At 46.7% G+C, this 25926-nt stretch overlaps 1 protein-coding gene across 5 annotated transcripts in view; it reads right to left on the bottom strand.

Moving 5' to 3' along the window:
* PASK (PAS domain containing serine/threonine kinase) overlaps positions 1 to 24223 on the bottom strand; it is a 119454-nt gene extending 95231 nt beyond the window's left edge. For 3 of the 5 annotated variants that reach the window (XM_073581203.1, XM_073581201.1, XM_073581202.1), the window contains exons 1-5: positions 24028 to 24223; positions 14194 to 14361; positions 11067 to 11227; positions 9064 to 9231; positions 7605 to 7733 (exon numbers count right to left, since the gene is read on the bottom strand). In XM_073581203.1, the coding sequence (XP_073437304.1) occupies positions 7605 to 7733; positions 9064 to 9231; positions 11067 to 11227; positions 14194 to 14361; positions 24028 to 24202 (801 nt within the window). In that variant the 5' untranslated portion in view covers positions 24203 to 24223. Of the gene's footprint in view, positions 1 to 7604; positions 7734 to 9063; positions 9232 to 11066; positions 11228 to 14193; positions 14362 to 23862; positions 23997 to 24017 lie in introns of those variants that run through there. The other 2 variants (XM_073581204.1, XM_073581205.1) reach the window with 2 other exon arrangements.
* Between the last annotated feature and the right edge of the window lie 1703 nt (positions 24224 to 25926).

Below are 25926 nucleotides of genomic sequence, written 5' to 3'. Positions count from 1 at the left end.
GACGGAATATGAGTCAACAGTGTGATGCAGCAGCAAAAAAGGCAAATGCAATTCTAGGATGTATTAACAGAAGCATACAGTCTAGATCACGTGAAGTCATTATTGCCCTCTACTCCTCTTTGGTCAGACCTCATCTGGAATATCGTGTCCAGTTTTGGGCACCACATTTTAAAAAAGACATCAACAAACTGGAGCAAGTTCAGAAAAGAGCGACCAGAATGGTGACCGGTCTGCAAACCCTGTCTTATGAGGAAAGGTTGCAGGATTTGGGAATGTTTAGCTTGCAGAAGAGAAGACAGAGGCGACTTAATAGCTGTCTACAAATATCTAAAGGGCTGTCACATTGTAGAAGGATCATCTTTATTCTCATTTGCACAAGGAAAGCCTAGAAGCAATGGGATGAAACTGAATGGGAGGAGACACAGATTAGATATTAGAAAAAACTTTTGACAGAGTGATCAATGAGTGGAACAGGCTGCCACGAGAAGTGGCGAGTTCTGCTTCAATGGAAGTCTTCAAACAGAGGCTGGACAGACATCTGACTGGGATGATTTAGCGAATCCTGCTTTGAGCAGGGGGTTGGACCAGATGGCCCAGGAGGTCCCTTCCAACTCTACGATTCTATGACACTGATAGACAGTATTAAGTAAATCAGTCACATCCCCCCCCCCAAAACCTACGTAGTCGGGGACAGTTCCAGGTCATGTGTATCAGATCCGCATTGGGCGTTCCACATTTCCAACAATCTGCCTCTCTAGCCCATTTTCAACAGCCGTACAGGAGTTCGATAACCTCGATGAAGCAAATAAAGATGTGACACTCTCTGCACCTCGCTGAGACTTTTGTGACTTCATGCAATGCATCTTCCCATTCATCAGCTGTTACATCACCTACATCAACTTGCCACTTATTCTTCAGTGTCTCCAAGCTTGCCACTCTCTTTTCCAACATTGTTGCATATATCATATATATAATACCTCTTGATCCTCCTCCCATCACTACTCTATCCAACAGCGGAGTTTTAGCTGGGTTACCTAGTGGAATGAGTCGCCGTGGTGTTTCACAAGCATGTCTCAGCTGGAGATATTGAAAAAATCTTACATTAGGAATGGAAAACGTCTGTTTAAGATCCTCAAAAGATCGAAACTCCCCTTCCGAATAAAGCTGTGATATTAGTTTAAGCCCTTTCCTCTCCCATAGCTCAAAACCCTCCAAATTATTTAGCTCTGGAGATGTCAAGTTTCTCCAGATCAGGGCATGACCCATGACTCCCTGTATACCCAATATTTCTTTGGCCATGTTCCATACCTTGTCCATGCACTTCATTGTCGGACTATTGATAGCTCGACCCTGACGGAACCGCCCCGAGTACAGGGCCTCCACCAGTAAGTCCTTTCCCACTACACATGTAAGCATACACCCCGAGGAACTTCGCATGATGGAATCCTCCTTCCCCCATCCTCTAAAATGCTGCAACTGCGCTGCAAGATAATACAGATACGGGTGGGGTGAGTATAATCTAACTTTTTTCTTATCTTTCAGGTTACATCAGGGGCTTATCTAGAGCATTACAGAATGCTGTAGATAAGCCCCTGATGTCGCTACTGGCAGCTCATATTCGAAAAAAGGGGTGACAGATTCCCTTTAACAACGCCCCTTCCTCCTTGTCGCACAGGCTGCTACTGCCTTTTTTTTTTTTTTCGCACCCAGTGCAGAGACACCCCCTTTCCTCCCTTAGTGTTGCCGGGACACCAAGCCTTCATCCTTCACATGAGGCCCGCATCTTAACCCTGCTGCACCATTTTCCAGCATCCGGACTAGGACAGATTGTGCACTACTTCAGAAGCCTCTCCAAGATGGCCTTTCCAAGCCCTCAGCACCGCAGAACCCTGGTCAGCTTGCTGTTCCTCAGCTGTCCTGTGGGTAATAATCTTTATTTTTTTAATAATAACCTTTATTTTTATATAGCGCTAACATATTCCACAGCACTTTACAGTTTGCACACATTATCATCACTGTCCCAATGGGGCTCACAATCTAATTTCCCTATCAGTATGTCTTTTGGAGTGTGGGAGGAAACCGGAGAAAACACAGGGAGAACATACAAATTCCTTGTACATGTTGTCCTTGGACTCCAGCACTGCAAGGCTGCATTGCTAACCACTGAGGGTAAGCTCTTCTCTGCAGACTGACACTCTTCTCAGCAATTCTTCATTTATGTCCCCTAACCTCTGGAATTAGTTAGCGATTCTGCCTTTGTCTGTCATGTCTAATTCTAAATGACAGCGCTCTTGTCCTCCTGTCCCTACTATCCTAGTAAAGCACTTTGTCTGTTCTTCCTATAAGTGAAGACTACCCTCAGGTAAGTCCTCTTCCCTCTGTCAGGATTGTAGCAATGCCTCTGTCCTTACCACCTAGGAGTCCGTCACCGCTTCTGGAGACAGTGGCCCCCTTATCCCAGCGTGAGCAAACTCTCTGTCTCAATCCGTTGCGGAGCTTACCAAGGTGTCTCAGACATTGGTGTCTGTGCTGTACAAATTGCCTATCCCATTCCCTACATGCTGCTTCTTCTCAGTCGTCATCCTCAGATTCGCTGGGGGAACTGGACTCGGACAGGAGTTCTGAAGCTGATTCGGACCTGTACCCTGACTAGGCCTCTAATATGAGAGACATGGTTGAGAGTCTCATTGTGGCGGTCAACCAGACCTTTAATATCAAGGATGCTCCTATGGAGCCCTCGATGCAGGCAGAGTACTTCAGGCAGACAAGACAAACTCCTAGAGTTTTTACCGCTATATGGAATTTGAGGGGGTACTCTCCAGAGAGCGGGAAAACCCGATTAGACGCTTCCAAAGAGGAAAGCTGCTTGGTATCCTGTACCCTTTCACTTCAGATCTCACATAAATTTGGACTGTTTCTCTGACTGTGGACTCCCCGGTCTCAAGACTAGCAACAAATGGGGTCCTCCCCTTACAAACGGGGCATCACTCAAGGGCCCCAATGACAGACTCATGGAGTCCTTTGCGATGTCAGCCTTTGAAGCGGCAGGTTTCACTATATGCCTTGCCTTTGCCACCACATGGGTGTAAAAGTCTATATCTGCATGGGCTAATCAACTCCATTAGGGCACCCTTTTGGGAGCCACGTCTGATGAATTAGCTGACTTAGCGGACCAGATCTCACAAGCGGGAAAATACTTAGTGGCCACCTCCTTGGACACCACCTCCTGTTCAACGCAAGCATCCAATAATATAGTAGCCATCCACAGGACCATCTAGTTAAAGGTGTGGCAAGCGGACTTGTCTTCCAAGAAGTCTCTGACTAGTCTTCCCTTCCAGGCATCACGACTGTTTGGAAGCAGGCTGGACCAGATTATAATGATGGCCACTGGTGGGAAAAGCCCTCTTCTTCCTCAGGATAAACCTTGGCATCCCCCCTCCCTCACCCCAAGCGAAAACTTCGGACCTTTTTGCTCTTCTCTTAGACCTAGTAGTTTCTCCTACGCATGGCTCTACACCGTCTCCCTAGGAGTTTCCCAGGGCGGGCGCCCGTCTCCTATTCCTCAGGGACTCTTGGCTCGCCTCTGTCGAGGTTGCCAGGGTCAGAGAGGTGGTATCTTCAGGATACAAAATAGAATTTATTTTGCGACCACAAGATCGTTTTTTTTCCACATCTCGCCCACCAAGGGACCCCTCCCTGGCCCCGTTTTTTTTTTCCAGTTATAGCCTCTCTCCTCCGAACAGGCGTCATCGTTCCCATCCCACCTCAGGAACATTTTTCAGGTTCCTATTCAAACCTCTGTGGTTCCAAAGAAGGACAGGTCTGTTCAACCTATCCAGGATCAGATCTCAAGTTTCTGAACAGGAGATTCCGCCTACGTCATTTCAGGATGGAATCCCTTCGTTCAGTAATAGCTTCCCTGGAATCACAGAAGTTCCTGTGTTAGGTGGATATCCAAGAGGCCTATCTCCATGTCCCGATTTTTCCGGGTCATCAGAGATTCCTTCGGTTTGTGGTACAGCAAGACCACTTTCAACTAGCTGCTCTCGCTTTCGAGATGGTAACAGCACCCAGAGTCTTTACAAAGATAATGGCAATGAGAGCGGTGATTGCCATCTTATGGACCTGTTATGCGAGGCTTAGGTCGAAGGAGGCTGACAAAACCCGGGCCCCTGCGGAGTCCCTCAAACTAGGGAAAACCCTGTCTGACCCTCAACCCAGGGTTTTTGCTAAAGGTGCAAATGCCTGAGCCTCCAGCCTCTCCTTATCTCCTGCTCAGCCCTAAGCTGAACCCTCCACCCTCCACCCAGTGAGTTGTCAAACCACCAAAACCCACACAGTAATGACAGACAGGGAGAACTCAAACCACACCGCAACCACACAGGACAATACTATAATGTGAACAGGGCAAAACAAAGCACAAATATAGGAAGACGAAAAGGTAACAACGGATCATACGACACCAGCTATGAATTTCTCTCTCCAACACCTCCACTCCAGACAGGAACCACTTGGCACAAAACACAAGCTATAATCGTCGACGCCCACAGGCCAGCACGACTATTTAAAGACCGTGGGCGTGACCAAACATCCCACCTGATTTCCAGCTAGATTAACCCCAGATAACCTGAGTAAAATCAAGCCGGCGCCACTGAGGCTATAGTGGACGGAGATGGAACTACCGCTGCCTGCCGGACGCTGTGGTGTGAACAGCGTCCGACATGACAGGACCATGGGTCTGGTGGTCATACTCTAACTCAATAACATCTTTGTAAAAGCTCCGTCCTTCTCCCTAGCCCAGTAAAGCCTGTCCATCATTCTCGACACCCTGTCTTAGCTAGGTTGGATTGTCAACACGTCAAAGTCTTGTCAAGTTCCAACCCAGTGTTCATTTTCCTGAGAATGATTTTCAGCACCCTCCAGGCAAGGGTCTTTCTCCTCAAAAAAAGAGAATAGCTCTCCATCGGGGGTTCGCTCTCTTCATGCCCCGCAATCTCCATTCTTCTGCTTGGCCATAGCGGTTCTGGGCAGGATGGCAATACCCTTCGCCGTTTCGCACCAGGTCGCTTAAGCAGACAATCCTGTCCCAATGGAACCAGTCCATTCTTTCCCTGGATTGTCCTGTCCGGATGTCGTCTTGAGTCAGGGTGTCCCTAACTTGGTGGCTGCCCTCCCCCCTCATTCAGCAGGGTCGATCCTTCCTTCCTATTCACTGGCAAGTGGTTACAATGGATGCCAGTCTCCACGGCTGGAGAGATGTCTTCCGCAACCTCAAAGTCCAGGGCTACTGGTCGCCGTCATAGACCTTACTGCCAATCAACGCTCTCAAGATCAGAGCCATTCTTCTGTCCCTTCTCCACTGGCAGGACATTCTCAGGGCCTACCAGTGTGAGTCCAGAAGGACAATGCCACGGCGGTGTCATATGTCAACCACTAGGGAGGAACTCGGAGTCCTTTTAGCCATGAATGAAGTCTCCTAGAAAACATAGTTCCGGCATTTTCAGCAGTGCACACTCCCGGCGTAGACAATTGGGCTGCCGACTTTCTCAGTCGCGAGGGTCGCATGGCGGGAGAATGGTCTGCATCAGTATGCCTTCCATCAGATTTGTCTACAATGGGGATGAACAGAAAGTTCCCACAATTCATCTCCAGGTCCCGCAATCCCATTGCCGCGGGCATCGACGCATTGGCAATACCCTGATCACAGTTTGCTTTTCTCTCTTTGCCTCTTCTCTGTTGGAAGGTGTTTTTTCTTGTGGCCATCACTTCCATTAGGCGGGTTTCGGAGCGGTCAGCTCTTTCATGTCGCTGAACCTTCCTTATTCTGCACCAGGATAAGGTGGTTTTGCAGCCTGTTCCTTTCTTTCTTGCCAAGGTAGTCTCTGCTTTTCACAATAATGATGAAACCATCCTCCCCTCTTTCTGTCCATCTCCGGTACACCCTTTAGAGCAATCTTTGAACAGGTTGGACCTTTCTAGGACCGCCCTCTTCCGGAGGGCAGATTCTCTCTTTATGATCCCTGATGGCCCTCGAAGATGCCTTCTGGCGTCCAAGACTACAATGAAATCAGCTGTCATGTGCCAGAAAAGATGCGTGCTCAGTGTCAGAGCCCGCATCAAGGGGAGAGACAAGACACACACATACATAATACACATACATATATATATATATATATATATATATATATATATATATATATATATATATATATATACACACATACATATATATATATATATATATATACACACACGCACACACATACACACGTCGTGAAGGGGTTAAAGAGTTTGTGCAAAACTCAATAACCAAATTGCCCCAAGTAAAATAAAAACAGCCTGTACTCTCCTCCAGTACTGCTCTAGTGAAGTCAGCACTGAGGCTTCGGTGATGGTATTCTGTCACGGCCGCCCTGCAGAAAATCAGTGCTCGCTAATGGTTCACTTTATAATCCCTTCCTTCAGACAAAACTTACATGTGGAGAAAGCGAGAACTACTGTTGCTGTTGTACATCCTCTGGATGAAGTTTCGTCTGACAGAAGGGAGTGTGAAGCTGCCCATTAGTGATCACCGATTAGCTGCAGGGCTCACATGACATAAGATGGTCAGGCAAGCACTAGGAGACCTGGTTCAGGCATCACTGGAGAGGTCCAGCACTAGAGGGGAGTACAGGCTTTTTTATTTCCAGAGTGAAATACAGTAATTGAATAAGAGGGTGTCCAAGTAGCAGACAACCCCTTCAAAGGTGGTTTTCCAGTGAAGATAAGTGATCAACTGTCCATAAAATAGGCGATAACACATTGATCGGTGGGGATCTAACAATGGGTTTGGCAGAACGGGGAACTCTTATCCCCGATAGAATGGAGCAAAAGTGCACGTTCAACCAACCACATCTCCATTCATTCCCTTTGGGTCTCAGCTTTCTACGGCAACCCCATAGAGAATAAATGGAGAGGTGGTCAAGAGTCTGACCTGACGCTCCATTTTGTAACGGAGATAAAAGCATTCATTGGGGACAAAAATTCACTTTTCTGACAATCAGTGAGGGTCCCAGCGGTAGGACCTCCCCCACACTGATCAGTCAGTTTGTTTTCACTTGGCAATGCCTTTAAATAATAAAGTATCTGTCTTCGGCAATATTCACCACATTTCTAATAGGCTATGCCAGAAGTGCACCAGTCTTAATGTGGCGGCATGTTCCTACGCACCATTATTCTTGTCAAAGTACCGAATACAACAGATAGACAATGTTCCAACCTAGACCGTCTTAGCAAAGACCACATCCACTAAACTATTTCATTCCCAATTTGTTTCATATGTGGTGACCACTTTGCACATCTGCTCACCCAAGATAAAAGGAGTAATAAACTTTTTTTTTTTTTTTTAATCATTAGCACAGACTAGTTTATATTGAAATGTGACAATTTAGGGGACTGTGGTTGTTTACACACCTAATAAAAAAAAATTAGGAGATATACAAAATCTGGCAAAATGTGAGGCATTTTCCATCTAGAGAGGGATATGTCCCACATACGTCTCAAGAACGGAGGAGCTATGATAATAGTGCACCGTAGTGGTCCAAAAAAAAGCTAGAGAGACTCACATCCTGCTGAAAAGATAGAACTGTGCTGATGATCTGTACTGTATCCAAAAACAGCAGGCATTGGCTTTTTACTTTTCGTATCCAGAGACATAACACTATCACCTCTCCGTCATGTCGCACTGCTTCAACCTGTGCAGAGGAAGGAAAAAAATATGTTGGGATCAAAAGCACATTTTCTCAAAACAAAGCAAAGGTAAAAGTGTATGCTTTGAACGCCTAAACTGATAACAAACCAATTTGTTGCTAGGATCTTCAACATGCAGCTCTTAATTGTGCACCAAGTGTGCAATTCTAATAGAATACCACTGCAATGAAAATAAAGGGGTTGTCCCGGCTTGGGGCTTAAGTCATTTTATGTGACCGTAGACTTGTGAATCCTCACAATGTCAGGATTCTCCAGGTGCTGGGAGCAGACGGTATGCCATTTGCATACTTAATTAACGACCACACTCACTTCACTTGTATTGAGCGAGCCGGCACACGTCTAGTCCGCATGTATGCATATCGCACCTCTCCCTGCGCCAGAGAATCCGGACAGCGCACAGTGTGAGGATTCACGAGCCTGCAGTTACACAGAGTGACTGCTGACCTGAGCCCCAAGCCTGGACAACCCCTTTAATCATTAAAAAAATGGTCATGAAATAAGACGCACTTTTTTCCCAAAAAATTTTTGGGGAAAATGAGAGTGTGTCTTATAGTCGCAATATACTTACAAATCCTGTTGCAGCGGTCCCGTGGCGGCGGTCCCAATGCAGCCTCCCTGTGCTCTGTGGTGCGGTGGTGTCGGCGCTCTGTAGTGTGGCTGCAGCGGGGCTCTGCCGGCATTTCGTTAAAGCCTGAAAGCCCCCCGCAGCGAAGTTGCTGCAACACGGTGGTCTTCAGAAAGATGGTCGCCGGGAGCGGCGCATACTCAAATTCAAATCTCGGCAATGAGATCTCGCGACAAGATCTCGTTGCGGAGATCTGAAACTGAGCAGCGGCCATCTTTCCGGAGGCCCCTGGCGGCCATCTGTCCGGAGGCCTCCGCGTCGCAGCAGCAGAGCTGCGGGGGGCTTTCAGGCTTTAACGAACTGCAGAGCCCCAACACCACCGCACCACAGAGCAAAGGGAGGCTGCATTGGGACCACCACCACGGGACCGCCGCAACAAGATTTGTAAGTATATTGTGACCAGAGCACAGCCACCCCACAGAGCACAGCCACCCCACAGAGCACCCCTGCAACACAGAGCACCACCACCGCACCAGCATGGACCACCGAACGACCCCTGTGACCACTCCTCTACCTGTGCTGATCCCTTCGCTGATAAGCTGAATTCAGACTGTAAGACAGACCCCCATTTGACACATTTTTTTCCCCCCCAAAATTTGGGGTGCGTCTTATGGTCCAGTGCGTCTTATAGTCCGAAAAATATGGTACTCTTTTTTTCTGAAATTGGCAACTATTTAAATATCACTTACCACTTCTCCAGGTACTCGGGAAATCCCATCCGCCTCAATCAGCTCTTCTTCCAGAGTCTCAGAAATTCTGTGGCTGGAAGCAGGGATCAACATGGGCAGGCTCATGCCAATTAACTCAAGACTACTGTACCCAAACATTCTGCAGGCTTTATCATTTGCCATTAAAACCTTAAATAAACAAAAAAAAAAAAAAACACAAAAAACATCCTAAAATGCATAAAGAAACTATGTATCGTGCTAATAAAAGAAACACAAATATACCAATTTATGAATAAATGCTGGAACAAATAAACATATGGATGAATAAGAGAAGTCTTATGAAAACTACAAAACAAGGGAAACGGATGAAGGAACACTTGAAAATGAAAACAATCCCTAATCATTCATTTTTTTTATGAAGAACAGACACAGATGAGAAAGTAATTAATGTGGTTCACCTGTGGATTTTAGTGGGTTATTCAACTGAAAATCCAAAACTAAAAAACATTAAAAATATGGGGTTTAACAAAACTCTATGACCCTTTGATGATATTGGTGCCCCTGCATCAGTTTTCACGTGCACTGCTTAGTTTTGTTATCAGTGTAGCCTTTAAAAAAAATCATAGGGATACAACAGTTTCCACCTGAATTTTCTTAAGTGCTACGTTGCTACAAATCGCGGAATTTAGTCATTAAGCTGATTTCCACTTGTTTGCATTTAATATTTAAGCTGGTAAAAGGTGTTTTACCGATAAATTAACTTATCAATAATCTATGACACAAACAGCAGAACATTTAGCTACATGAAGGAGTGGCACAGACTCTACAACCGCAAAAAGGAAACTTGTTTAATACTGCAATTAAAAAGCTAATTTTAAACAAATCTGTGCAAAAGTGTTATTAGTAGAGTCCTAGGAAATAAGCCTGTTTTATACTCATTTTGGATTCCCACACTGACATACGTAATCCACATCAAAAGTCTTTAATAATCCTTGCTTAATCAGTGTGCTCTGCTTCATCAGTTGATGCGGTGCTAACAAGTGAACTCAACTGGGAATCAAATTTTCTACTGGACTGCAAAGAAAATGAGCTGCCTGGAGTGTTGTGTGCATATTCAGATAACAAGTACCGCCAGTCCCATGTTAGGGTACCGTTACACATAGCGATGCACCAGCGATCCCGACAACGATATGGATCGCTGGTGCATCGCTAAGTGGTCGCTAGTGAGCTGCCACACAGGCAGATCTCACCAGCGACATCGCTGGGGTCGGGGGTCGCTACCTACCTGTCAGACGCGGCGATCCTGACGTCCTCCTGCCCGCATCCACGCGTCGCTCGTCGGCGCCATAGAAAGTCCAGCAGGAAGCGCCCGACGAGAAATGGTCCAGGAGCTTCTCGCGCGACCAACGATGAGCAGCGGGGGAGCCGGTCAGAGGTAAGTATCACATGCAGCAATATCGCTGCAACGTCACAAAATCGGTGACTTTACAGCAATATTGCTAGCGATATCGCAGTGTGTAACGGGGGCTTAACACCATCAGGAGACATACCAAGATATGTGTTAATTGTCTCTCCAAAAAGGAAAAGGACTAAAACCCTAGCACCACCTATTGGAAGCAGCAATCCTAAAAGTCAATATCGACGCTCTAACAAGCCTTGCCACATGACTCAGGATAAAAGCCAAATCTCAGTTTGCAGACACTGTGTTTCAGGGTACTGTAACTCATCAGTGCGAAGTGTGAGATCTGGTTTGGTTATGTGATAGGCGTCTGATTGGGATCCAAAGGTTAATGTTTCTCCTTGCTGAAATTGACATGTCAAGCCTGACATGCCAAGGTCAATATTGACTTTTAGGATTGCTACTTCCAATAGGTGGCACTAGAGCTCTACTCCTCTTCCTCTCTGGAGAGACAATTTGTTATTTCCCAGAGAATTGCAAGGCTTAAAAGTCATGTCAGGCTTGACATGCCAGTCTCCGCAAGGAGAAACATTACCCCTTGGATCCTAGATATGTGCTGTAATACCTGTGTGGTCTTGGTGTTCACAGTCAGTACAGCTCTGCTTGAGCTGCGTACACATGATGGTAGAGAGTGGATGGTGTCGTCTGGGGTAGGTAGACCGCTGGGTGAGCGCAAAAGATTGTTGCTAGTAGTTGAAGAGAGACTGTAAGAGCTCCAGTCTTCCCCTGTGAACATAATATATAACATAATGAGATTCCACAAGCAGAAACTTGCTAGGATGGCAATGTAAATGGTATCTGCTGACTAGAAATTCAGTTTAGACCTTGTTTGCAGTCACAATTCAATGTAAGGCTGGAGTCACACATAGCGACTCACCAGCGATCCTGACAACGATATCAATGTGTCAGGATCGCTGGTGAATCGCTATGTGATCGCTGGTGAGCTGTCAGACAGACAACTTCCCCAGCAATCAGTACAGCGACGCCCAGCGTCGCTGTGTTCGTTAGCAACCAGCGCGCTGATGCAGGAAGCTGGTAACTAACGTACACATCGGGTATCCAAGGGAAGTGCGTCCCTAGATACCCGATGTGTACATTAGTTACCAGCAGATCGCTGGTCTCCCGCCTGTCACACGCAGCGATGCGTGGTGGCCAGCGGGAGACCAGTGACCAAAAAAAAGTCCTAGCCTTTCCTGCAGCAATCAGCGATACCGGCAGGGGGGCTGGTCGGTGATCGCTTTCACACACAGCGATCTCCCTGGTGAGATCGCTGTTGTGTCACAAAAATTGTGACTCAGCAGCGATCTCGCTGGCGAGATCGCTATGTGTGACGGGGCCTTAAGTGTCACTTGGTCTGTAAGTATACACACCTTATCTGAATGGCCACAGAGGCTGCCACACCATTAAGCAAGAGGCACCACTAACCAAACACCATCATGAAGACCAAAGAGATCTCCAAACACGTCAGGGACAAAGCTGTTGAGAAGCACAAGTCAGGGATGGGTTATAAATGAATATCCCAATCTGTGATGATCCCCCGGAGCACCATCAAACGTAATATCAAATGTAAAGAACATGGTGCATAACAAACCTGCCAAGAGAGGGCCACCCACCAAAACTCTCAGCCCAAGCAAAGGAGGACATTAATCAGAGAGGCAGTACAGAGACCAAAGATAACCCTGAAGGAGCTGCAGAGTTCCCAAGCAGAGACTGGAGTATATGTCCATACGACCAAAATAAGCCATACACACCATAACGGTGACCTTTATGGAAGAGTGGGCAGAATCAAAACTTACTTACCCGCAAAAATTCTAAGGTTCATTTTGCGTTTGCCAAAAGACATATGGGAGACTGCCCAAATGTATGGAGGAAGGTGTTGTGGCCAGATGAGACCAAAATGTAACTATTTGTCCGCCAAGGTAAACGCTGCGTCTGATGCCAAACCAACACAGTTCATCACCCCAAGAACATCATCCCCACAGTGAAACATGGTGGTGGCAGCATTATACTGTGAGGATGTTTTTCGCCAGCCGGAACAGGGAAAATGGTGAGAAGAAGGATGGTGCAAAATACAGGGATAATCTTGAGCAAAACCTGCTCCAGTCTGTAAATGGTTTTTGAGACTGGGACGGAGGTTCACTTTCCAACAAAACAATGACCATGCGCTTAGTTACCCGCTGTTTACCTTGGATACCAGCTCCCAGCGCGAGCACGCTGGTATCCAAGGTACACAGTGGGTAACTAAGGGACATGCGCACTTAGTTACCCGCTATTTACCCTGGTTACAAGCATCCTCGCTGGTCCAGATCGCTGGTGAAGCTGCCTGTTGGAGAGCTCACCAGCGATCATGTAGCGACGCACCAGCGATCCTGACCAGGTCGTATCGTTGTCGGGATCGCTGGTGCGTCGTTTAGTGTCCAAAGTGACTTGCGGCTGTAATTGCCACAAATGATGAATACTTTATAAAAGCCGCTGTAGTTGATAAGAGCCACTGCATGAGAACATACAGGCTCCGAATCATCAAGCAGTTTTCACCATTTTATTGGCATCAAGCCGAATAAAATGTTGCAAAATGCCAGTCATAATGAATCGGTCCCATAGTACCTAAACTTTACCTGTGGGTGACATAAGGCCCAGACACCCATCAGGAAAAGTAAGAAAAAGACAAACTGATAGGGAATTTACATTGTGAGCTCCAATGGGGACAGTGATGACAATATCTGTAAAGCGCTTTGGTATTAGTGGCACTATATAAGTGAGAAAAATAAATCAAATCAAGTAAGATAAGAGAGGGAAATCTGAATCGTTTGCAACAGTTTCTCTTCACGCTTCAAACAGGAAAAAGGGATATTGATATTATGTGGTAGATCTAGGAGTTTTCTAGCATTATGTATGGTCGTGTTGACCTGCTCAGAGAAACCATGTGCTCTCCATACGAAGAGAGAAGAATTTCCCAGAGGGGAAGATGCCGAGAGTGCTGACCAGTGATGAAAACCAGTTGCACATACTAGGCATTCTGGAGTACTGAAAATCACTCCTGCCTGCATCTTCTTGAGAACCCAGGGCAGGAGCAGAAGAGGTGACTAGAACAGAAGAATGGTTCCAAGGGAAGACCGGATCATCTACTGACAATGCTAGGGGAGCAGCCGACGTGGGGAGCAGCTGATCGGCGGGATTGTCAAGAATTACATTCTCGCCCATTAGATATTGTTGATCTATATGTGACCCATCCTAAGGATAGGTCATCAATATAAAATTTCTAGAAAACCCTTTAACTATTCCTATATTGTATGCATTAGTATTAAAGAGGTTGTCCGATGCAGATCAGTAATTCTACAGTCACTCTCTGTGACTGCAGACTTAGGAATCCCCCCAGCGCATGCACTGTGCGCTGCGGGGATTTGCCAGATTCTGACCTGGGAATGGAGGGTATAAGTTATACATACCCCTGGCCAGTGGGCGCAGCTTTGCTTGCACACAGTTGTATGGCGCGACACCACACCCACTAGATGGGCCCTGGCCGGGAGCATGTATAACTCATACACACTCTCTGGTCCTGGGTCATTAACCTTCAAATCCTCGGAGCACACAGTGAATGCGCTGGGGGAATTCATAAGTCTGCAGTCACATAGTAACTGCAGACTGATCGATTTGTGTCGGACAACCCCTTTAAGACCAGTGGTGAGCGTTACCTGTCAGGCTGGCTGTATTCCAGTGGCTTCTTGCTCGCCCACCATGTCTTCTTCTTCTTGGGCTGGGGAGCTGGGGAAAGGACTTGCTCAGCAGTGCAACACTATGCAGTGGAGAATTGGGGGATTGTGGTACCACTGAAGCTGCCATCTTTAAAAATAATGCGGTCCCTAGACAGAAAAATAACATTATAGGTGAAAATAATCAATAAATAACCAAAATAATCTGAGACAGAATAAAGAAAACAAAATGTTCCCATAACAGATGAGCACAGTACCAAGTCATGGAATATTTGTCGCACGTATCACAGCTCCTGATAAAATTACTTTATCACGCTATTCACAGAATTGCTGAGATGCTTTTAAAGCAGATCTGTCACCAGAGTTCACAATTCAATCTGCAGACATTATTAACTAGCTCTTGTAAACCTGATGAGGCTAATGTACTTACTGTGAAAATCCATATCAGCATGGCTGTATAATTCTATATAGGTCCAGTGAGCAAAACCAGGCTTGTCAGACACCTTGTCACATATCAGTGATTCACCTTCTTAAGTATTTGTTAAGTTGTGAGGACTAACCTCCAGGACACGTCACCCTTAGGTATCCTGATGCTCCAAATCCAAACTGCTCAAGACTGATTTTCTTGAGGCGTCTGAGCTTTCCTGCACTGATCTACATAATTAATAGAAGAAAGGGACCAGTCCAAACTGAGAAATGATCTGCGCCTGATGACAGAAGGTGAAGAATTAGTATCCTGGCGTGTGTCTTCCCACACAGCCAAAGTGAGAAGCCAAGCGTGATGCAGGCTAGAAGAAAGCAGCGCCGTCACGTGCGCGCACAGCTGTCACCGCGCGATGTGTCAGCCGGGTGTCGACAGATCTTACTAGTATGTAAGAACGCACTGACAATACGGAGTGGAGGGCAATACGCTCTATGTGAATATCAAGAAACACAGGGTTTACATGTCGTTATGTCATAGAATGACCACAACAACCAGACGTCTGGAATAAGCCGCTCACAATCTAATATATGGCGGGGACTGCGCAAATACTATTTTTCATTACATAAAAATGTCTATGCTGCGTGTTTAGAGAATTGCACCCCACGACTGTAAGAAAAGTAGAGCTCAGGTTGGTCCATGTCGGAGTGACACTGGTTTCTGTTCCACTACCGCATGATGCTACATTCTTATTATGGAGGTTGTGCCTTACAGTACAAGTCTGCGGTTACAGTAGTAGAGGCGGGAGATGATGAGGGCATTCACTAACATTTTAGTAGATTTGGAGGTTGAGAAAAGGATGAATTCTGGAAATATTTTTGGAGCTGGAGGCAGAAGGTTACGGTAAGAGCTTGGATGTAGGGTTTGAAGGACAGGGTAGAGTTGAGGGTTACTCTGAGGCAGCGAACTTCCTGTACAGGGGATAGAATTGTGTCATTTATATTGGTAGATAGGTCTGGTAGGGGGCCTGATTGTGATGGAGGAAAGATGATGAGTTCAGTTTTTGTCCACATTGAGATTTAGGAACCATGATGAGAAGAAAGATGAGGCTGAAAGACACTATGGGATTCTGGAGGGTAGAGAGGTGACGTCTGGGCCAGAGTGGTAGATCTGAGTGTCACTAGAGTATAGGTGGTACTGGAAGTCATGGGACTTTATAAGATGTCCCAGGCTAAAGGTACAGTGGGTACGGAAAGAATTCAGACCCCTTTCAATTTTTCACTATTTCATTGCAGCCATTTGGTAAACTCAAAAAAGTTCATTTTTCGCATTAATGTACACTCTGCACCCCATCTTGACTGAAAAAATAGAAATGTAGATATTTTTGCAAATTAAAAAAGAAAAACTGAAATATCACATGGTCATAAGTATTCAGACCCTTTGCTCAGACACCCATATTTAAGTCACATGCTGTCCATTTCCTTGTGATCCTCCTTGAGATGGTTCTACTCCTTCATTGGAGCCCAGCTGTGTTTAACCCCTTAGCGACAGAGCCAGTTTGCAGCTTAATGACCAGGCCAATTTTTACAATTCTGACCACTGTCCCTTTATGAGGTTATAACTCTGGAACGCTTTAATGGATCCTGCTGATTCTAAGACTGTTTTTTCGTAACATATTGTACTTCATATTAGTGGTAAAATTTCTTCGATAAGTCTTGTGTTTATTTATGAAAAATATGGAAATATGGCGAAAATTTTGAAAATTTTGCAATTTTAAAACTTTAAATTTTTATGCCCTCAAATCAGAGAGATGTGTCACACAAATTTCTTAATAAATAACATTTCCCACATGTCTACTTTACATCAGCACAATTTTGGAAGCAAAATTTTTTTTTGTTAGGAAGTTATAAGGGTTAAAAGTTGACCAGCGATTTCTCATTTTTACAACAAAATTTACAAAACCATTTTTTTTTAGGGACCACATCATATTTAAAGTCATTTTGAGGGGTGTACATGACAGAAAATACCCAAAAGTGGCACCATTCTAAACACTAGACCCCTCAAGGTGCTCAAAACCACATTCAAGAAGTTTATTAACCCTTTAAGTGCTTCACAGGAACTAAAGCAATGTGGAAGGAAAAAATTAATATTTAACTTTTTTTTGCAAAAAATTTACTTCAGAACCAATTTTTTTTATTTTCACAAGTGTTAAAAGAGAAAATCAACCACAAAATTTGTTGTACAATTTCTCCTGAATACGCCGATACCCTATATGTGGGGGTAAACCACTATTTCAGCACACGGCAGAGCTCGCAAGGAATGGAGCGCCTTTGACTTTTTCAACGCAGAATTGGCTGGAATTGAGATCGGATGCCATGTTGCGTTCGGAGAGCCCTTAATGTGCCTAAACAGTGGAAACCTCCAACAAGTGACCCCATTTTGGAAACTAGACCCATTAAGGAACTTATCTAGATGTGTGGTGAGCACTTTGAACCCCCAAGGGCTTCACAGAAGTTTATAACGTAGAGCCGTGAAAATAAGAAATCTATTTTTTTCCACAAAGATGATCTTTTCGCCCCCAAATTTTTATTTTTTACAAGGGTAACAGGAGAAATCATACCCGCACAGTTATTAGGCGATTTGTCCTGAGTACGCCGATACCCCATATGTGGGGGGGAACCACTGTTTGGGCGCATGGGAGAGCTCGGAAGGGAAGGAGTGCCATTTTGGAATGCAGACTTTGATGGAATGGTCTGCGGACATCATGTTGCGCTTGCAGAGCCCCTGATGGGCCTAAACAGTGGAAACCCCCCACAAGTGACCCCATTTTGGAAACTAGACCCATTAAGGAACTTATCTAGATGTGTGGTGAGCACTTTGAACCTTCAAGTGCTTCACAGAAGTTTATAACGTAGAGCCGTGAAAATAAAAAATCCATTTTTTTTCCACAAAAATGATCTTTTCGCCCCCAAATTTTTATTTTTACAAGGGTAACAGGAGAAATCATACCCGCACAGTTGTTATGCGATTTGTCCTGAGTACGCCGATACCCCATATGTGGGGGGGAACCACTGTTTGGGCGCATGGGAGAGCTCGGAAGGGAAGGAGTGCCATTTTGGAATGCAGACTTTGATGGAATGGTCTGCGGGCATCATGTTGCGCTTGCAGAGCCCCTGAAGGGCCTAAACAGTGGAAACCCCCCACAAGTGACCCCATTTTGGAAACTAGACCCATTAAGGAACTTATCTAGATGTGTGGTGAGCACTTTGAACCCCCAAGCGCTTCACAAAAGTTTATAAACGCAGAGCCGTGAAAATAAAGTCTTTTTTTATTTCCACAAGTGATTTTTTAGACCCCAATTTTTAGACCCCCAAAGTTGGCAAATAGTGGAAACCCCTCAATTCTTGCTCCAACCCTAACCCCAACACACCCCTAACCCTAATCCCAACCCTAACCCTAATCCTAGTTCGCCCTAACCCTAATTCTAACCCTAGTCGTGACCCGAGCCCTAACCCTAACCCTAGCCCAACCCTAACCCTACCCCTACCTTAACCCTAACCCTACCCTAACACTGAAAAAAAAATTATTTTCTTTATTTCATTATATTGGCCTATATAAGGGAGTGATAAACGGGGGGGTTATGTACTATTTTTTTATTTTGATCACTATGATCGTTTATCATAGTGATCAAAATAATGAATGGAATCTGCCAGCTGGAGCTGGCAGATTCCCGGCGGGCGCACTGCGCATGCGCCCGCCATTTTCAAGATGGCGGCGCCCATCGGAGGATGCCGGCGGGACGTGGGACCACCGGGAGGGGACGGAGGGCCACGGAGAGGTACCAGGGGGGGGATAGGGGACCCTATTTCTCTCTCCTCTCATGTGCGATCACATCAGAGGAGAGAGAAATTAAATGTAAAATCGCGGCTTTTTTTTTTGCGGTCGCCGTTATAGGGTTAATAACGTCGATCGCAAAAGCGGGGGTCGGTAAAAACTGACCGATTCATGTTCTCTGGGGTCTCGGCTACCCCTGGCAGCCGAGACCTCGGAGAAAATCCAACACTGGGGGGCGCTATTCACTTAAATCACAGCGCCGTGAATTAACAGCGCTGTGGTTTTAGTACCCTTAATTACCGCCGTTAAAAGGCGTATCGGCGGTCGTTAAGGGGTTAATTAAACTGATAGGACTTGATTTGTAAAGACACACACATGTCTATATAAGACCTCACAGCTCACAGTGTATGCCAGATCAAATGAGAATCATGAGGTCAAAGAATCTGGCCAAGGAGCTCACAGACAGAATTGTGGCAAGGCACAGATGTGGCCAAGGTTACAAAAGAATTTCTTCAGTACTCAAGGTTCCTAAGAGCACAGTGGCCTCCATAATCCTTAAATGGAAGAAGTTTGAGACCACCAGAAGTCTTCCTAGACCTGGCCTTCCAGCCAATTTGAGCAATCGTGGGAGAAGAGCCTTGGTGACAGAGGTAAAGAAGAACCCCAAGATCTCCTGAGAACTTGGTGCCGAGATTTCCACCTGCACATGCGCCGCCTCCCAGCGGCCATTTTCCTGGAGTCCACCGCACAGGAAAGCATGGACGAACTGCTGGGGCTCTGGCCTTTCACAAAATGTCAGCAGAGCCCCCCCCGCAGCACCGGACAGAGCGCGGCGGCAGCACCAGACATATGCACCCCTATTTTCCTCCCCAAATTTTGGGGGATAAAAGTGCGTCTTATAATCCTAAAAATACGGTAAAAGCTGTGGGTAAGGCAAAATTTGGGAGACAGAGTATCGCCTGGTATGGGGGCAGTGGAACTACCGGCCCCGGGTTGGGATCTTGTGGACTGGGGGGCACTGCATTGTGGCCATCTCCCCAAATTGTTGTAAGTTCATAGATGTAAGTAATAAAAATAGCCGAATGGTTATTACAACCCAAAACCTCAGATCTTCACACCCTCGCTATACTGCTTGAGGGAGGGTGGGTTACCATAATAATAGCTCATAACAAAGTGAAGGAAAGGTGGTAGAACACATAATTCAATGAAGTATCAAAATGGATGGAAACTGCAGCAGAAGTGACGAAAATGATGCCAAATCCAGAACTTGTCTCATCTTACTAAACTCGAGTGCCTTTTCTCTGCATTTGGCCCTTACATAGTTGGTGTCAAGTAAAAATGACTTGTCACCAGGTCATAAGTGTCCAGTTCTTGCTCTTATTTTATTCCCGCTGTTCCCTGGAGTATTCTGGCTTTAAATCCACCATACAGTCCCAGATACATGGGGAATCGTTATTTAGGGCCAGTTTTCATGGTCTTTATAAAGGAGCGTGGCTGAGATTAATTATGCAAAGCAATACAAACCACACGCCCCCAGAGAATCTTGTGAGCCACATCCCCTTAGAAAAGAAGGTAATATTTTGTCATCCCGATTTGGTAAGAGAAACAATTGCAGCGTGATACGAGTGCATCCGAGAATTGGACCATGCACCCATACAAGTCTATGAAAGCGTGTGAAACATTGGACTGCACTCAGAGGTCATCAGAGTGCAATCCGACATCTGCGGACTCAGTCAATGGAGAAATTAAGTTCTCTGTCTTCTCCTCACCTGTACTACAATTCTTGCTTGCAAGGGAATCGGATCAGACTCAGATATAACACTCGGATCAGACTCTGACAGAGTTTGAGAAAAGTGTCATCAGCATAAATGGTCCGATTCTCTCGCATGAGAAAATCTACGCCAGTGTGAGCGAGACCTAAGAACCAGCACTAAATGAAAAGTACCATATCTCTGAAACCATATGACGGATTTAAAAAAAAAAAAAACATACAAAAACAATACACAGAGAGCAGTAGGAATAAAATAAGAGCAGACATGTCCTCTTCTAACCTGGTGCCAGGTCCTCTTTACAGGCGTCATCTCAGGTCTGCATCAGGGAAAGGCAGTGGCGATGTGCATGGTCGGCAGATATGTGGGGTTGTAACATCAGCACCGCTCACCTCCAATGCACATGTGCCAAATAAGCCTTTTAAGTTTTATCATTTAAATTATATTGCGGTAATTTTGCAAATACTCTTCCCTTTAAATCTGTCAGCAGGTTTTTGTTATATAATCTGAAGACACCAGGAGATAGGGGCTTAAAAACAGAATTCAGGGATGTGTCACTTAGCAAACTCTGTTCTATAGATAACTGTGAAGGATTTATCACTAAGAGATTAACATTGCTGACTACACTAGTCCGGCAACACCCCCTCCTGTGATAAGCAGCTCACTGTCTATGAACTTTGTACATACAGATCCTGGTGTGGGCGGGGCAGCTTTCTCAGCTCTGCTTCATGTTAAATTTAAAAGCTCTGTGTAAGAACGGCTGCACCCAGTAATCTAAGTCATACATCCTTGGATTCAGCTTCACTTTGCCTACATCATGCTGTTCTCAGTTGGGGTATCAAAAACCTTCTGACAGATTCCCTTTAAAGCACCACTCCAGTGTTTTTCTTTAGTGCACCGCTGGAGTGGTGCTTGAAATGTAATTCCCCAGCCCCCTGTCTGATACTCAACTGCCGCCTTGGATTTCCAGAGTTGCTCCCCGGTGAAGTGACCTGCCGGCAGCTCCAGTGCTTCATGGAGCGGCGCAGGTCACTTTTCAATGCAAGTCTATGAGAGCCTTGCTCTGACTCTCATAGCCTTGCATTGAGAACTTGTGTCGTTGCTTCTGACTTCCGGACAGTCAGAAGCTGTGCTCACAAAATGGTGCCACAGGATCGGAGCAGTTTTGAAAGCTTGTGAAGAAGCCGGAGGGTGAGTATACGGCTGGGGGAAGCGGGCTTACATTTGAAGCTTCACTCCAGCAAAAATAAACATTGGAGTGGTGCTTTAAGGCCATGTCCCCACAATGAGCTTTTGGTGCGCTGTATGTGACTCTGCACGCTTTTGCTGTGTCTTACAGTTCCAGCAAATGGATGGGATTTAGAGAGATCTCCTGGCTCCTGTGCTTCTTTCTACTCTGCAGAAACTGACCTGCGGTGCGAGTCTCATATTACAAGGGAATATAAAACATAACGTTTAATGAAAATAGTTTAAAAGGGACTAACAACGAGCAGACACCACACTTAAAAGTGCAATCTGAGTTCACCCTGTGAGAAGCGCCCTAAACTCAACACCTGCCTACCAGTAGAGGTTGGCACCCCAAGTGATACTGCCCACAATAGGCACCCCTGTTCCCAGGCGGCTATCCCTCTCTGCCTGGCACACCCTATAAATAAGTGATGGCAAGCGTACACTTCACCTTCCAACAAGACAATGACCCCAAGCACACAGCTAAAGTAACAGAGGAGTGGCTTCAGAACAACTCTGTGACCATTCTAGACTGGCCCAGCCAGAGCCCTGACCTAAACCCAATTGAGCATCTCTGGAGAGACCTGAAAATGGCTGTCCACCAACATTCACCATACAACCTGATGGAAGTAGAGAGGATCCGCAAGAAAGAATGGCAGAGGATCCCCAAATCCAGGTGTGGAAACACTTGTTGCATCGTTCCCGACGTCTGACCCTGGGAGTCCCTGATGTTGATATCTTGTCCCAGGGGCAAAGAGCCGCTGAGTAAAGGCAACAACATATAGCCTCACTTAAAATCAGCAGGTGGATCCCCCAATGATCTAGTGTAGATCCGTCCCCCGTCTATGAAAAGATGGGTACAAGTGATCAAGCGATAATTAGGAAACAGACAAAAACCTTCGCATGTTATCCGGTATCATTTAGGTGCCAATCTCCACTGGTAGGCAGGTGTGGGGGGCGATTATCACCAGATGAACTCAGACTGCACTTTTCATTGTGGGGTCTATGTTCATTGGTCATTGTTTGTCCCTTTTAATGTATTTTCATTAAAAGATATCTTATATTTCCTTGAGGTTCCTTCAAGTTAACTGTTCTTTAATTGAACCTCCTTAATACAGCATTTCATTTGCGAGTTTCATATCCGCAGCATATCACTCTCTCCTGCAGTTACGCTGATTTTTCGGTGCGGGAACACAGCCAAAGGCATTTCCCATAATATAAAAAAGTCGAGCTCAGCGGCCCATAGAGAATGAATAGCGCGGTGGTCGGGCATGTGCTCTACCGCTCCAGTCTACCGATTGGGGTCTGAGCCAGGGACCCTGCACAATCAGCGGTCTGACTTTGCACAATGATCAGCGGCCCCTTATACCAATCATGCAGGGTCCCAGGGTCAGACCCCAATGATCAGCAGCCCCTTTTACTGATTGGGGTCTGACCCCGGGACCCTGCACAACGACCAGCGGCCCCTTCATCGGCCCCTTCTACTGATTGCGGTCTGACCCCGGGACCCTGCACAATGAGCAGCGGCCCCTTTTACTGATTGCGGTCTGACCCCGGGACCCTGCACAATGAGCAGCAGCCCCTTTTACTGATTGCGGTCTGCCCCCGGGACCCTGCACAATGAGCAGCGGCCCCTTCTACTGATTGCGGTCTGACCCCGGGACCCTGCACAATGAGGCTGTGTGCACACACTGCGGATTTTGCTGCGGTTCCGCAGCGGTTTCGGCCGCTGCGAACCCGCAGCAGTTTCTACTGCGGTGTACAGTACCATGATTCCCTATGGGAATCAAAAACCGCAATGCAGACGGTGCGGAATTTTCCGCGCGGATTATCTGCGGTTTTCAATCCGCAGAAAGAATTGACATGTCAATTCTTTCTGCGGATTCTCCTGCGGTTTGCCATCTCCTCTATTGAGGAGATGAAAACCCGCAGGGCAAAACCGCAGAGCAATCCGCAGGTAAAACCGCAGGTCTTTTGACCTGCGGTTTCACCTGTGGAATTTACAAAATCCGCGCGGATGAATCCGCACCACAATCCACAGCGTGTGCACACAGCCTGAGCAGCGGCCCCTTCTACTGATTGGGGTCTGACCCCGGGACCCTGCACAATGACCAGCGGCCCCTTCTACTGATTGGGGTCTGAGCCAGGGACAGACCCCAATGATCAGCGGCCCCCTCTACCCACTGTGCAGGGTCCCGGGGTCAGACCCCAATGATCAGCAAGTTGTTATCCTGAGGTCACATGACAACTGTACTGATGGGGACATGATGTGACCACATAAAAAGATGTTGGCACAGAGACTACTACTCTTAGCATGCCCTCACAGCTGTATGCTGGGGGTTGTAGTCCCCATACAATGGACTCGCCGTCTGCTGTCAGCTCCGACCCTGCACCACTCACAAAGAGCCAGGCGGCAGCGGAGCAGTGTGACGGGCACAGCCGTGTGTGCTGCGAGGGTCAGTGCCCAGCCCGGGGGGAGCTCGCCCGGATGGCCGCGCCACTGATGATGCAGCACATAGGTGTCCCCTGGCCCCTCCGCGCGGCGCACTACTCACACGATCACACCTCTTATGTCATCCTTCCCAGGGATAGCGTTCAGTTCAGTGATGTGTCGTTCGTGAACGATCCGATACAAAGAGCCGACTCCCTGCTGTGAACGAAATGAGCCGGCTCTGCAGGGTGAAGAAGCCGTTTGTTTTTTTCTGGCGCCTGGAAGTAGTGAATCCTGACTGTGACTCATCTGGGGGGAGGAGGAGATGTGAATAAATGCACGAGAGTTAACCCTTCAGTCCCAAATATATCCTGCCAGTTCCTCCATGGCATATATAGTGTGTGACTGTGTGTAAGAGGGGGGACGCAGCACATTGTCATCATCATCATCTGCAATGGCCTGTGCATTACCTTTGGCTGTGTGCACACACTGCGGACCTGCAGCAGTTTTTGCTGCGGTGTACAGTACCATGATTCCCTATGGGAATCAAAAACCGCAGTGCAGACGGTGCAGAATTTTCCGTGCGGATTATCTGCGGTTTTCAATCCGCAGAAAGAATTGACATGTCAATTCTTTCTGCGGATTCTGCTGCGGTTTGCCATCTCCTCCATTGAGGAGATTAAAAACCGCAGAGCAATCCGCAGGTAAAACCGCAGGTATTTTGACCTGCAGATTTTACAAAATCCGCACCTAATCCGCAGCGTGTGCACACAGCCTTAGTCCCAAATAAAGCTCCACTTTCCTGGCCCCTCCTCCCTGGCGCATACATACAGTATATGGTGTGTAGGAGGAGAGGCTCCGCACATTGTTAGGTATATCATCATCTCAGTGTTAGGCCGGGTTCACATTGCGTTTCTGGCCCTGCGTTCTACCGGATCGTTACATAGCGGCACTAACGCTGTAACGGATGAGGTAACGCCCCCATTGGCCGCAATACTACTAACGCATCCACAATCGGCCTGATGCGTTACTTCATCACGCCCCTGGAACGCGGTCTGCAGCATTTGTGGGTGCGTCATGAAGTAACGCATCAGGCCGATTTTGGATGCGTTAGTAGCATTGCGGCCAATGGGGGCGTTACCTCATCCGTTACAGCGTTAGTGCCGCTATGTAACGATCCCGCTGATCGCAGGGCCAGGAGGATTCAGGACACTACAGGGAGGAGGACAGATGGCGGCAGGTGTTGCTGCTAACGGCTTACACTCACTTGTGAGAGACGCACGTGATTCTCGTGCAAGTCTCATGCATGAAAACCCGGCACTGCCACCAGCACTCGGACCGGAGCGTGTGGTTACATGTACTTCTATGCAGCCGCACGCTCCAGTCCCAGCGCCAGGTTTTCATGCGTGAGACTCGCACAAGAATCGTCCGAGTCTCTCGCTAGTGAGTATGAGCCCTAAGGGGAGGGGAAGATAAAGTGATTTTAGGTAAAACCTGTGGAGAGATCTTGGGCCAGCCCCAATCATTATATAGGGTTAAGCTGGTGTCACACTCGCATATTTTGGCTGCACACAGATTCGTTTTCGTCTCCATTGACTTTCAGTGGTGACAGATGGGACTTGCGTGTGCATCCAGTTATCTCCGTTTTCCCACAGATCCGCATGTCTGCATATTTTATCAGATGCACAAAAACACAACTTGTTGCAGTTTTGTGTCATCTGAAAAACACGCAGGCACAGGGAGACGCACGGATCCGCAGCTACACGTCTGGAATTAAAATGGAGTTCTATGGAGCACGGATCCAGGACAACATGGATCTATGTGCTTCCGTGTGCAGGGATCTGTTTTGCGGCACTGAGCGTGCTCGGAAGCGAGGGATGTGCTGTATGGGACCAGTCTGCAGACATAATATAGACTATGCCCGCATGCTGCTCTGTCATACAGTGATCTTTCCTGCCTCACTAAAAGGGCTTGTGCACTGTGCTATAGTGTGGTAATGATAATAAAATGTATTGGGAGCATGTATGGGGGCT

The sequence above is a fragment of the Dendrobates tinctorius genome, unplaced genomic scaffold (genome assembly GCF_039654945.1).
Source record: "Dendrobates tinctorius isolate UK_male_01 unplaced genomic scaffold, ASM3965494v1 ptg000069l, whole genome shotgun sequence".
In the NCBI taxonomy this organism is placed as follows: domain Eukaryota; kingdom Metazoa; phylum Chordata; class Amphibia; order Anura; family Dendrobatidae; genus Dendrobates; species Dendrobates tinctorius.
Note: the sequence above shows the minus strand (reverse complement) of the source record. Positions and strands in the feature narration are given on the sequence as shown.